Source organism: Camellia sinensis, chromosome 3, assembly GCF_055761805.1.
Source record: "Camellia sinensis isolate YWXY chromosome 3, ASM5576180v1, whole genome shotgun sequence".
NCBI classification, from domain to species: domain Eukaryota; kingdom Viridiplantae; phylum Streptophyta; class Magnoliopsida; order Ericales; family Theaceae; genus Camellia; species Camellia sinensis.
In genome coordinates, this window is record NC_138963.1 from 212,906,490 (window position 1) to 212,920,354 (window position 13,865).

Below are 13,865 nucleotides of genomic sequence, written 5' to 3' on the forward strand. Positions count from 1 at the left end.
GAAGCCAAACACATACCTTCCCATATACACGAGAAATAATTTTTTTTACAAGCATGCAGAAGCATAATAATCTCTTTACATATAAAAAGGAGAGGGAATCAAATGAAATTCCATCTCGACATTGAAAATTGTGGGAATCGCTGAAATTCCTTTTGCGTATGGTTCACCCCTATTACCGATCTCCTTCTTCTGTTCATAAAAAAAAGATACCTTACCCACTAACTGAAGAATAAGAACAATAACACATGCCTGCCACAATTAGTGATCTTATTCTGAAAGAAGATTGCTCTGTTCTTAGGTACTTCCACCCGGGTAAATGCACCCGTTATAACCTACAAGACAAAACCATGAAGGTGAGCAAAACATGAGAGAGATACAATAGATTGTTTGCTTGCATGATCAAAGCTAGCTCTAGGCCTGTTGGCAGACTGGATTTGGGGCGGATTTCGCATAATCTGATCTGAGTGTAAAACAATTTGAATCCAAACCTGATCCATTATGAAATCTGGATCCTTTTTCCCTTAAGTTTATTTATTTATTTATTATTCTAAACCAAGAGATAAATGTAAGTGAAAAAAATAAAAAATAAAAAGAATGCTGTGATGGTGGAGGAAGGTGAGTTTGGGTATAAACAGAGAAGGTGTGAGAGAATAAAAATAAAATGAATAAGAAGGGTAGGTGAGAAAGAATTTATTTTATTGCATGACACACACTGATAGGAAATTCATGCATTATTAAAGCAAATGTTTTAGGAGACAACCTAATAGAGTAAAAGTTCGTAAAATAAAATTTTAATAATCAGATTTCCTAATGGATTCTGGAGATTCAAATTTGGGCCACACCCAATTAGTTGATTGGACCTAGTTAGCTCCTGCTCAAAATTGACTCAATAAACAAATGATAAAGTAGTTGTCTGAGAAAATCACCATGAAATATTTTTGAATAAGATGACTGTCAAGAACTGTCCTGCAATGTGCAATGTTTATTTTTGACTCTTACAATCTCCAGGTTAGGCCCATCTAATGGGATTAGAATTCTCTATAATAATTTTTGATGCAATAATCTTGTGATAGTGATTTGAGGGTGTGTGCTCCATTGTAAGTGACCAACACAAAAAATATGAACATTGGCTATTTCACAAACTGAAATAGAGGTACACACAAGTGACTGACTAAAATTTATCTATTTCGGAACATAGAGATGGTTTGCTTGAACTGAGAAAACTTACTAGGATTGTTGGACGAGAGAGTGGCAGTCTGTGAGAAATCACAGTTCCATGGATTCCTGCCAGCAGTTTGGTAGAGAAGATTCATGGCAAAAGTAGCATGTGATGCCAGAGTGTTTGGATCAAAACAAGCACCTCCTGGTTGGATTGGACTGCAATCAATCCCTTGTCCACAAGCATAATCCAAATTTGTTTGTAATTGGGCATCTGATACACCTGCCTTAGGCACACACCAAGCTGCTTTCATTGCCTTTGGGGATGGAGTCACCGGAGTTTTTGGCGTCGATGGAGTCTTAAAACAGAACAATTCATGTGAGTCAAGTGAAATGGCAGCTTATCAACAACAAGAACATCTTAAACAATGGCAACTGTAACAATAATTATTGTACCTAGTATCATATACACAATGTTAGCTTGATTTACATTTTGTTTATCTCATTTTCTAATAACTTAAATTTTTGGGACAATTGATAATGGGCGGTCTATTTGGCTCTTCACATGTGAGATCAGCCCACGTGAGAGAGCAGTGTTAGCTTGATAATAGATTGTTTGATCAATTTCTTAAGTTTTTAGGCAATTGATTACTTAATAATAACAGCAGCATTAATTATTGTAATGCAATCACCTGGGTAGTCTTTGAAAGTCCAGCATCATAGGTCATGGTTAAATCAGGCTTGAAAAGCCCAAATGATCGCTCGGAAGTTGGTCCAGACTTCAAGTCCTCATCATACAATGCAAAGAGATACGTATCCACTGATTTCCCAGGCATCAATGGCGTCCCTACCATCGACCTTAGGTGCGCAATCAGATTGCCAGTATAAGCCCTGGCATTCTCAATGCTCGGACCCACCTCATTGCTGTCTCCTTTGTACGGCCATCCGGTCTCAGCGATCACAATCTCAACATCCTTGAATCCAGCTGAATTCAACGCTGATCGAACCGCATCCACCTACAAATCATTGTTATATTTAAGATCGTACGAAAAATCGATAGAACCAAATCAATCGCTACCTGCAAATCAATGTTATATTTAAGATCATATGAAAAATCGATAGAACCAAATTAGTCACTCCAAATTAGTATAGCCATAACAGTGATGATCAACAAAACTGTGGATTTTCGTTCAACGCTAATTTTTTCGATTACACCTTAGTTTATAATGGAGAGTCCAAAAGCACTGTATATAGATATGCATAGAGTTCTGAATTGAAATTCACTGACCTGGGCATCAAACATGTTAGTGTACTTGATCTTGGTGCCCGAGTCAACTCGTCCTGAGTTGGGCTGAAACAAACAAAACGCCAGGGTTTCAGGCCTTGGATCGCTCCGGTATGCAAAGAACGGGTACGGATTGATCGGAAAAGGCGAACCAGTTGCCTTATTGAACTCTAACAGCCCTTTCATCAAATCAGCAAAGCTCGGATCGAAACTTCCAGAAGACGGTGGATCAGACTGTCTCAACACATTCATGGAATGAACTGTTGAGACCTTAATCTTCCCGCCCAACGACGCCGAGTTCAGGGCGTTCTGGAGGTTATGCATCGCCGGCAAAAGCTGACTCATCAGATTCCGGTCGCCGGAGAACATGACCTCGTTGCCGACGGTGATGAGGATGATATTACTGGCTGGATAGAAAGGAATGACATTGGTGTTTATCCAATTGTTGGCGAAGTTCGGATCGGAAGCCATGGCCGGAATGTCGCCGTTGGACGCTCCGATCATGATTCCGATGCCGGAGTTCGATAGAGCTTTGATGATCGCCGGATCAACTCCGTATAGTCGAACCTTCTCGATTGCGGTGGATTGGAGCAGCTTCACCGTCGCAGACGGCGGTGGGAGGTTATCGGCGACTTGGCCGTAATTGACCCCGATAAATGACTCGGACTCTGCAAATACAGAGAAGCTTGAATGGTTCCAGCAAATTCACACACACACACACACACACACACACACACATATATATATATATATATATTCGAATTGGACAAAGAAATCATATGAATTGGATGAAGCTTTTCTCATTTGATATTTTTCGAAACAGAGGTGAGAGAAAGAAACAAATCAAAACCGACAAGAATTTTCCGGGAAAAATGAAGAGAAAGAAAATATGTGAGAAAATGTGGAGGAATTTGAAGACTTACTTGCCACGTAAGCTGAGTGTAAGAGAAAGATGATAAGGAAGAGTGAAGAGAAACGAAGAATCGCCGCCATAGTTGAAGAGCTCAGTTGTCTCTGGTTGTTGAAGAAGGCGTGTGAGGTAAGAAGATACATTGTTGAAGAAGGCGTGGACAGTTAAAAAAGAGTCAGAAAGGGCGAGGGTAAAACTGGAAACATGGTACTACTTTCTCACCAAGGATCCTCTAGAGTGAAATTTCTCTAAAGTTTCCTAAAGTGCTACAGTGTATGGTTGAGATTTATTGACAAGTCACATCAGAAAAATTGATGTGACTTGTTAGTAAATCTCAACCATACACTGTAGCACTTTAGGAAACTTTAGGGAAAAATCACTCTAGAGGATCCTTACTCCTACTTTCTGTCGGTAAAACTTTACGGTACACTGTAGGCGTATGCTCATGTTTTAGTGCGCGTGGGGACCACTGTAATCTTTTAGTCTCTGCTGTATTGATCACTGCACGTGTCAAGGGTAAAATGAAAATTTACAAGAAAACCCAAAAAAATTGAATTTTGTTGAAGTTAATTATTTATTTATAAGATTGTATTCAATTGAGAAATTTTGAAAAAAATATATAAAATTATGTGAAATATAAATATATTTTATTTATCTTTTTAAATTTTTTTTCAAGTTTTCTTATCAAACACAACTTTAAGGTCGCATGTCATGATTTCCTTATCATTGTATTTTTTTTTTAATTTTTTATGCGCTAATTTAAAAATTATTTATTTCGGGACGTATTAAAACTATAAAAAATTATATAATAATTTATAATAAGTTTTTAATTAAAATAATTCATTGACAAATAAAGCTTTAGTGGCCTAAAATAATATATATATTTTTAATTTTAATTTTACAATTGAACTATTCTTAAGTTTTATAATTTTATCAATTCTAACATAATAATTTTTATTTATAACAAATTTACTTAGGCAAAATCCAACTCTTTCGTTGGCCCTGGTTGGTTGAGTTTTTTTTTTTTAAAGCTAAAATCAAATAATCATAAAATATAAACTAAAAGTATCACTTTCCTAGCATTTAAATAATCATATTTTTCAAATAAACTAGTTATGCCTAATAAGTTATAAATAAAAATTACACAAAATAGTCTGATATAAATTCTAAAATTAAAATAAATTGTAATCACCTTCTAAAATCTATATCAAATAACCCCATTATATGTAATTATAAATAAATTATGAGTAAATAACATTAATAATTAATAAATTATTACAACAAAAAACATGGATAACATAGCTTTTAAGTGGGGTAAATGCCCCTGTTGCTCATAGCCGTTTGGTTTGGACGGTTTCAAACTTAGGTGCGGGACGTGTTCCGCACTTGTGTAGGTGACGCTTATCCAACCGGGGATTTGATAATTAATCGGATTATACAATACGACAATCATATCAGATGGTGGTAGAGAGAAGTTATTAGTTGCTCTTGACTATCGCCACGTGATATTTTAATGATTTTGTAATTCGTAAAAGAAGTGAAATCTACGAATTTATATTAAAAGATTGAAAAATATAAAAAGATTATGATAAATTGTGATTAATGTGAAGTATGGTCATGTAATTCTTCAAGACCCACTAATAATTTTTTAATGGTGGAACATTTGGTCAGACTATTGATTAAATTTTTAAATTTTATTTTAAATATTTTTTAAAAATAATATTGTGATAAAAAAACACTAATTATTTTTATGCAACATATTATCATTTTTTTAACAACTCAAATTATTTTTGTGTGTTTATTTTGTCAAAATTATTTTAAATTTTTAAACAAAATTTTAAAATTATTTTTTAGAAACTGAACCGTTTAAAAAAATCTTGTTTGTCACATTTTATTTGTTTATTTTTTGAAATTAATACTTATATTCCAATTTTTGTTATTTACATTGGAGTGTTTGGGAAGCCAAAAATTGGCTTTTTTGGCTGAAATTTACAAAAAAAAAAGAAGACAAAATATATTAAAATAATCAATAAGACAAAATGTCATATCAAACTCATAATTATTTTATTTTTTTCTCACAAACATCACATTTAGCTACCAAAAAAAAAAAATTAATTCTCTTTCTAAACACAATTATTTTAACCTAATTAAAATAGATAAAAACTAAAATAAAATAGTTAACTTTCTAAACAAGACCATTGTGTGTTAAGAAAGAAAAAATGTGGGGATATATTTTCTAAGTACCAACACGTGGCAAGGTGACGCCGATGTGTCAGCCGAGGTGCCACGTGTCTTGGTCGTTGTGCCGAGGTCATCTCGGCTAGGCCGAGGTTGCCTCCGAAGATATCGGAATCCGAGATAAACGGATAAGGGACAAGAGTCCTAGAATGAAGAGGGAACTCAACTTAGATATGAACAAGAGTCCTAGATTGGGAGAAGACTTCAGTTTGGGTAAAGATAAGACTCTTAAAGAGTTTATCCTAATCCCACTGGGAGTCCCAGATTAGCAGTAATCCTAAGTCCATTAGGGCCAGGCTCCTTTTGGGACTAGGATTGTATTGGCTATAAAAGAGAGGCACCCCATGGGTCTAAGTTATGCTTTTGATACTCAAGCTTGTGAGTTTAGTACTTTATTTATCTTTGAGAGATATACTGACTTGATCGTCGGAGTGCCCCCGGGTGGTCGAAACCACCGCGGGATTCTTATATTTCTGTTGCAGCTCCGTCAGGTGCCATCTATTCTGCCAGTGCTCTCCAGCTGGTTACAATGCGGGCAGTGTGGTCGGAAAATCACCCACACACAAAAAAAAAAAACAAATTATATAATGAAAACAACAAATAGTAAAGTTTGAATAACAATTTTCGTTATATATTGGCCTCTTTTGGGTAGAGGCTTATTTTAACCTATTTTTGATCACATTATCTCTATATTTTTTTTTACAGTGAAGATGATAACATTAGATTAGGGATACACAATAATAATATACACGATTTATATACTGACGAAGAACTCTTCTCCTCCTCTGATAACAGAATCCAAAACAGTAGCCCATCCGCCCAATATCCCTATTTCTCAAAGGACCTTCAAGAATAGGAAAAACCACCTGAGCTACAAGTCTCAGACAACACAACTACTTTTCCGACAGAATAAGTTTCAAGGACTACGATTAAAACGCCTTCTACAACGTCATAGACAACATCAAATACTCGACAATCTCTACCGAACTAATGAAGAATTTAGTAGATTGCCAGAGAGACTTCTATGTATTTGTTAAATTCCAATTGGATCTCACCATTAGAGGAGGAATTTCTTATATTATATTAACTAATAGGGACAGTAGTTGGTTAGATGCAATGTCCCAAAACATGAGAGAATGATTTGATGTAAATGTAACCATTGTTATGATTAATAAAAAAATTTATTAATTTTATTTATGTAACCACTCAAATTTATTATTTACTTACCACATTTCCCTTATTGTCAACTATAACTTCTTTAGAGTCATCACAATTTTTTACACTCATTATTACATTTCGTAAAACATCAGAAAATTTTGCGGGGTCTATAACAACTGATCCTCTCCAATCAACTTCATTTTTTCTAACACCAACCTCCGAAATCGACAGACCAGGATCAACATCACTAATACCATCACTACCTCTGCGTACATCAATCTTAGACAAACTCGAATGACCTCTGCGTTCATGAATAACTGTACCATTTTTCCTAAAACCTCCTAATAACAAATCTCTTCGCCTCTCCGATAAACCCACAGATATAGTTCGTGTAAGAATCGGAATAGCCTTAGTTGGAGCACAATGCCAAATGTCAACATTATCGTTAGTATATTTTTTAGATAACACAATAATAGATGAGGCCCTCATCTGCGAATCTTCTGACATTTCACTCGTAGAATACTTCAAATACCCTTTCATTTTACAATAAGTAATACCCCTTTTAATGTTTGAATTTTCAAGTTGATAATTCACCACCCATGGCACCTGTTTGTCATTAATGAAACAATAATCATTCCCATAATAAACTAATTTGCACTGGTAGTCCACGGGAAAAATAAAGTACACCTGCAAACTGTCACTACCATCTAATCTCTTATCATACACATTTACTCTATCCAACCCACTGGCATTAGGTGCGCAAAATGAGGAATATTTTATCAACTTTAATACTCTTTTGTTTATATCTCAATCTCAACTGAGAAAATAAATTAGGCAACGCAAGTTCAATACAACTGAAATCACTTGCTGAAACATATTCAACAACACCAGCTTTTATATTGTCTACCTCTATTCATCTGAACATTACAAATAAAATACATAAAATTGTAATTTTAAATAGTTTTAAAGTACGTTTGACTCCTTAATGTAATTTTGTATTATTTTCCACTAACAGTAGTAGCCATTAAATATATGGCACCTTTCTGAATACTTTCAACATTTCTCAACAGCTTATCTTTGTAGTCCGTCCAAATATCAATTGGGAAGAACCGATCCACAACTTCTTTTCCGTGACGAATGTACTCTCTATCCTTGCCATCAACGAGCTTGAATTTCATTTTCTTTAACATCCGAAACTTGTCGGATTGGTTAGGATCAACAATCCAGGTCTTAGGATTACTCTCACCAACTCCAATAAATATCTTGTCATGTGTGAAGACGGATTCTGACGGACTATTATCACTTATGACGAAAAACAAAACGTGATAGACCACAGCTTTCTCTTTAGCCTCTTGTCCCGATTGAACATTCATAATTATTTTTATACCCTTAACCACGATCTTGTCTGATTAACGATCACATCTTTTATTACCCAACTCAATATCATTCAGCAATCTCATTACACCTTTCTTATTAAATTTAACGTCCCTTAATTGTTCATCGTACAGTTGTAACTTTCTTACTCCCTTTTTATTTTTCTTAATATATTGGGGAATATTCTTTTTGTACCGTCTACGAATGTATGCCGCCTTAAAAGACGCACGATCACGGTAACTACGCTTATATCCACTGGTCGCCGGTGTCCTTAATCTCCGGTATGCAAGGAGAGTTCGATACTGGCTGCTTACTACCCGTTTCATTTTTGATAAAACACCCCAAATCTTTTATCCTACAAATCCTACAAATTCTACAGATTCTTTGACTTCTGCTAACCCTTCTGTTCAGACACCTTAGTTTTGATATTAACACTATCTCTTCCTCGTACACCAGAACAAACTTCGCTGGAGCTGATCGCCGGCTCTCTTCCCACGATCCTATTTGCCACGTCAAAAAATGATCTACACACATTTGAGTGAACTATCCGTAATTGTCGGGATACTCTTGTAAGAAGTACAACATTGTATACCAATACAATCAACAACAAAGAAAGACAGAAAATGAGGGATGAAATAATGTACCAAAAAACGTCACCACAATATCTTTCCCACTGCAAAAGCATATTCCTCTCTGCCATCAAATGTTTTTTGGTACCAAATAAATAGCAAAAGTGGCCCGCGTGTAAGGACAAATATTCCCTATTCAAAATAATTCAAAAGTATAATTATTTTCTCGCCTTTGCTTTATGTCAATCATTCTAAAAATATCTTTACTTCACAACTATGCAAACTACCACAAACATAACACGTGTATAGCACTATCCAAAAAAGGAATCAAAAGTACTGACACCACTCACATTTGGGCTCGGGTGTAACTTCCTTTTAACCCCATCCATACACGTGTCCACAAGTACATGAATGAACGACCCAGATCAGTGCAGAGGGGTGAATGCCGATAATATTAATATAACGTTCTCCCAGTCACACCAACTCACACTATTCACACCGAGTTTTTTAACTAATAAAGAACCCTTGTACGGCTGGTGTGAGTTTACTATTTACCTTTACAAAATTCCTCGCCTAGCCTCTCTCTGTTTCTATGCCAAGAATGCTTTCCTTACCTACCCACATTGCCCTTGCCCAAAAGAACAACTCTTAGAACTCCTCAAATCCCTTCTCCAACTAGCTTGTTAGCCATATTACATACTTGTCACAAGGGAGCTCCACGAAGATGGAAACCGTCACCTTCATGTTATGGTTCATTGCACAAAGAAGATCCAAACCTCCAACCAAAGATTTTTCGATCTCACTGGAACCAACGGCAGAATCTATCAACCAAATATAGAAAAACTTCACTCTCCAACAACTAGTCGACAGTATATACAGAAAGGCAGCAACTTCGTAGAATGAGAAGAATTTTCATCTGAGGGGAAAAGTCCCTTGAAGAACAGAGACGAACTCTGGCGGGAAATACTTGCAGAAACAAAAATGGAGGAACAATTCTTTGCATTCTGCAAAGAAAGATGTCCCACCGATTATGTAACAAAGTACCCCAAATTAAAAACATTTTTGAGGGATCATTACAAATGAGAACGACCCCCGTATACTAGCCACTTTAATTCATTTCCTTTTTTAAATGAAGAAGTAAAAAATTGGGTAGAAAATAATATTTTGTTTGTAAGTCAGAATTTTGTAAAATACGAGTTATGACAAAATTGTTGTTTTTCCGTTTACAGTGAAGACGACAACATTAAATTTAGGATACACAATAATAATATACATGATTTATATACTGACGAAGAACTCTCATCCTCCTCTGTTAGCACGATCCATAACAGCAGCCTATCCGCCCAATATTCCTCTACCTCGAAGGACTTTCTAGAACATGAAAAATCGCCTGGGTTAGAAGTCTCAGACAACACAACTACTTCTCTGGCAGAATAAGTTTCAAGAACTACGATCAAGACGTCGTCTTACAACGTCATAGACGTGCTAGCAAAAAATCTGGTCTGGGCCAAATCGACAGGGGTGATTCGACAGAGAAGCCAAACTTTTCTAAACAATAACAAATCAAGCAATTGTGTATGCCTTGACAGATTTAAGGACTTCTTTGGAGGCTATAATGCGAAGAAATAAGAAGGAATAAACTAAAAATCAATTGTTGAATAAACAAACTTGGAATTTAATCAATAAAATTAAACTTCCAGCTCAATGTACATGACAATCGATAGAGAATTCTTAGTTACAGAAACTGAACTACAGATAGACTACTCCTAAGTAGGACTGTGCAAAATACCGCCCAATCCGCTAAAACCGTACTGATCTGCATCAATCCGCACCGCTCTAACCGCTAACCGCAATTTAAACTTTAAAATTTATAATCCGCCAACCGAACCGCTCTGCTCCGCTAAAGTTAATACATATATATTTTTTAACTTTCAATGAAATATCAATGTAAAAATGAGTGTGAAAAAGATTTAAAATATGAAATTTATTACAAATTAGTGGTTATATATATGAAACATATTATGTAAAATTACTTTGTGTTACATATCTAAAAAATATTATACAAATTAGTGTTATATATTATACAAATGTATGATAATTAGTTAGAATATTCTTCAATCCGTCAATCCGCCAAAAACCGCCCAAACCGCAATTTGTCAATCCGCCCATTCGCTAACCCGCCATTCGGTTTGTAATTTTACTCTCAAATCGCCCGAACCGCACCGCGCACACCCTTACTCCTAAGTAAGACCTAACTAAGTTAAGTTACTCCTAATGGTATAAGGGTTGTAAATTTGTTTGAAGATCCTTTCTAACTTCGAATTCCCAGCTTTTATATTGCTGGTCTTCAAACTCCACTGTTGCTCTGCTGCCACGTGTCCCATCATATAGCCAGCTACTTCCACTTTAATGCCCATGATCTCTGCAACTGCCTGTAACTGCTTCTCTGTTGCAGCTTTTCTCATTCTAGGAAACATGAAGCGTATCCTGTATGCCTTGCATGCTAACTTTATGGCTTCACGCCTGGGCCATGTTTGGCTACGTTCCACTTTATTACTAGACGAATCGACAGGAAAACTGCAACTGCCACGTCTGTCTCTTGGACTATTTCATTTCTGTCACTTGCTCTATATTCTAGGCTTCATATTCACTTGTTTTTCACTTGTAAACTTGTGAAAACTCACAGTCTTTAAACCTAGCATCCGCTGGACCAATTCTCTGCATTTGTTACATACAATCAACAAAAAATATACAATTTTTAGTGTCAACAATGCCCCCTCATTCAAGACAAAAATAAGTTTTTACCTTGAATGATTACTTAAAAGAAATAAAGTTGGACATTGAAATATTTGGGCTGTTTATCCATAATTTGTAATAAGGCCCAAATGCTAAAAATTAATCCAACACAATTTACCTGAACTTCATGTAAGCCCACTACAAGCTATTTGAATACCAAAATTCAAATCATCATTTCACTATTTTCTAACTTTCTCTGCTATTTGCTTCTTCAACCCTTTGACATCGAAAAACCTTTCTGCTCTCACTCTCTAATGGCGCCCAAACGAGGTCAGGTCAAAGGAAAGAAACAAACTGAGTCATCAGCTGTACAACGCTTTCCAATCGATTTTCAGCAGCTACTGTGTCAAAACATCTTTAACGGCTGCATTATCCCACACCATGGCAACTCTGCAGAAGGAGAACTGGGCCCTACTTTCAATTTTATCATTCCTGATGAGCTTACCCGGTACTATCCTATTGCAGACTGTAGACACCCCATTTTTGACCGACCTTAAGACTCAGACGTCACCGATTGAGCGCTTGGTGATGTTGCATATCGTGCTCGTTCAGAGGTTTCAGAGTCTCGCCTGCGAGCCTTGCCTCCGGACTTCCGGACTCTTTCATGCCTTGCCTCGGTTTGCGAACCAGGCTCTGTTTTCTCTGTTTTCTCTTCCCGAAGGGAGGGAGAGGTCTCAAAGATCATCTCTCAGTGGTCGCAAGCTACGTTTTGTGTTCGTAGGCCATTTTTCCCATTTGGAGTCCGGTTTTCAGTTTTTCAGAGCCGTTGGCCGTGTGCCTCGGTTCGGGACCGCTTAACCACCTCCGTTTGCTCCAATTTTTGGCATGCATCTTATTTGCTCCGTTTTGAGGGACACTGTGGCTCGAAAAACCAACTTCGTGGTCGAACACCACTTCCGGTGCCTAACAGTTAGTTTTCGGGGCCTCGGGCTGCGCGTTTCGGCCCCCGAACCTCCATTTTGTATCGGTTTGAGTTCATTTTTGGCAGGGACCTCTATTTCATTGTTAGAAAGGTCGTAGAAGGGTGGGAGGCCAGTAATTGTTCTGACAACCAGTTTTATTCCTCCATCGCCCTCCGTCGCCCGTTTTTCCCACTTGAAGGCCAATGTTGACCACCCTAGGGCCACTTTTTTCAGCCCTAAACCACATATTTGTATTGTACACACCTAGGAGGCCACCAATATCATATGGCCGGCCAGTAATTGTGTGTGACCCTTTTGAAACCCTCCTAAAAGTGGCATTTTCTCTCTCCTGGTTTACTTTTTCCAGTTTTTGACCACATGGTTGTGTTGTGCACACATGGGAGGCCACCAATCTGGGGTGGCCGGCCACTAAAACTTCTTGAGCCTTTTGACCCTTGGCCGGCCGGCCATGGAGAGGGCCGGCCGGCCACCTACAACTTAAATACCCGGCCGGCCATGATCCCCACCTCTGAAAGTCACACGTGACGTGAGTGAATGTCAAAGCCCAGAGACGACCCATTTTTGACAAGGCCGAAGACTTAGACAAACAGGTGAGATAAACAGAGATGTGCCCGCAGGCGTGCCCGCAGGTAGGGGGCAAGATGCAAAATGATATGCAGGAAGATTTTGATAATTGGACTTATACGCTACGCGAAGTTGGTTTGAAAATTGGACTTATACGCTGCGCGAAGCCGATTTGAAAATTGGACTTATACGCTACGCGAAGCCGGTTTGAAAATTGGACTTACACGCTACGCGAAGCCGGTTTGAAAATTGAGGATTCATGCAATGCACTGTAATGTAGTGGCTAAAATGCAATGTAATAGCCAAGAGGTAAAGGTACCTTACAGGGGCAATTGGCAATGACTTACCTCATGCTGCTGGGGATCTTTCGCTTCTCCTTGGTTGAACCGCAGGTACTACTTTTCTCCCTGACTATGGTCGCAGTTTTCCCTATTCTCCAACAGGGTGACAGACTAGGTTGGTTCAGTATCCTGAATTGAGGCGCATACACATGCTATCTCAATCTATGGGACTGCCATACAAATTTCAAGCCGAGGATATACCCCTGGATATTTAAACCAGACTTTAGTCTCACAAATCCCGAACCTTTGTGTTCTAGGCACGAGCCATTCGAACTCTAGTTTCCACCGTCTAAGTTGGTCTCCTAGGAACTCACTACTAACACAGGCAGGTGGCTATACCAGACCATCGAAAGTCGTTCGGGCACGACAAACACCAAAGGAATTGCACCTTTAGAGGATTTAAGGTCTCCTAGACCGGAAAGTGCACAAGATGGTGCGAATAAATGCAAGTGCGATGCGCAAAATAACGCGAATGATGATGCAGGATTTAAGGTTTCTTTAGACTAACGATAAAACAGATATGGTGCAATGAATGTAATAGATGATAGA

The 13,865-nt window shown here is 37.5% G+C and overlaps 1 protein-coding gene across 1 annotated transcript; it reads right to left on the bottom strand.

Annotated features, from left to right (window-relative positions):
- LOC114322735 (glucan endo-1,3-beta-D-glucosidase) lies at positions 1–3,573 on the bottom strand. Its single transcript, XM_028270129.2, has 5 exons — positions 3,367–3,573; positions 2,447–3,111; positions 1,851–2,174; positions 1,229–1,517; positions 1–332 (listed from the first exon to the last, which is right to left on the bottom strand). Exons 1-5 carry the CDS (start codon positions 3,494–3,496, stop codon positions 295–297), a joined length of 1,446 nt encoding a protein of 481 aa, XP_028125930.2. The 5' UTR covers positions 3,497–3,573; the 3' UTR covers positions 1–294.
- Between the last annotated feature and the right edge of the window lie 10,292 nt (positions 3,574–13,865).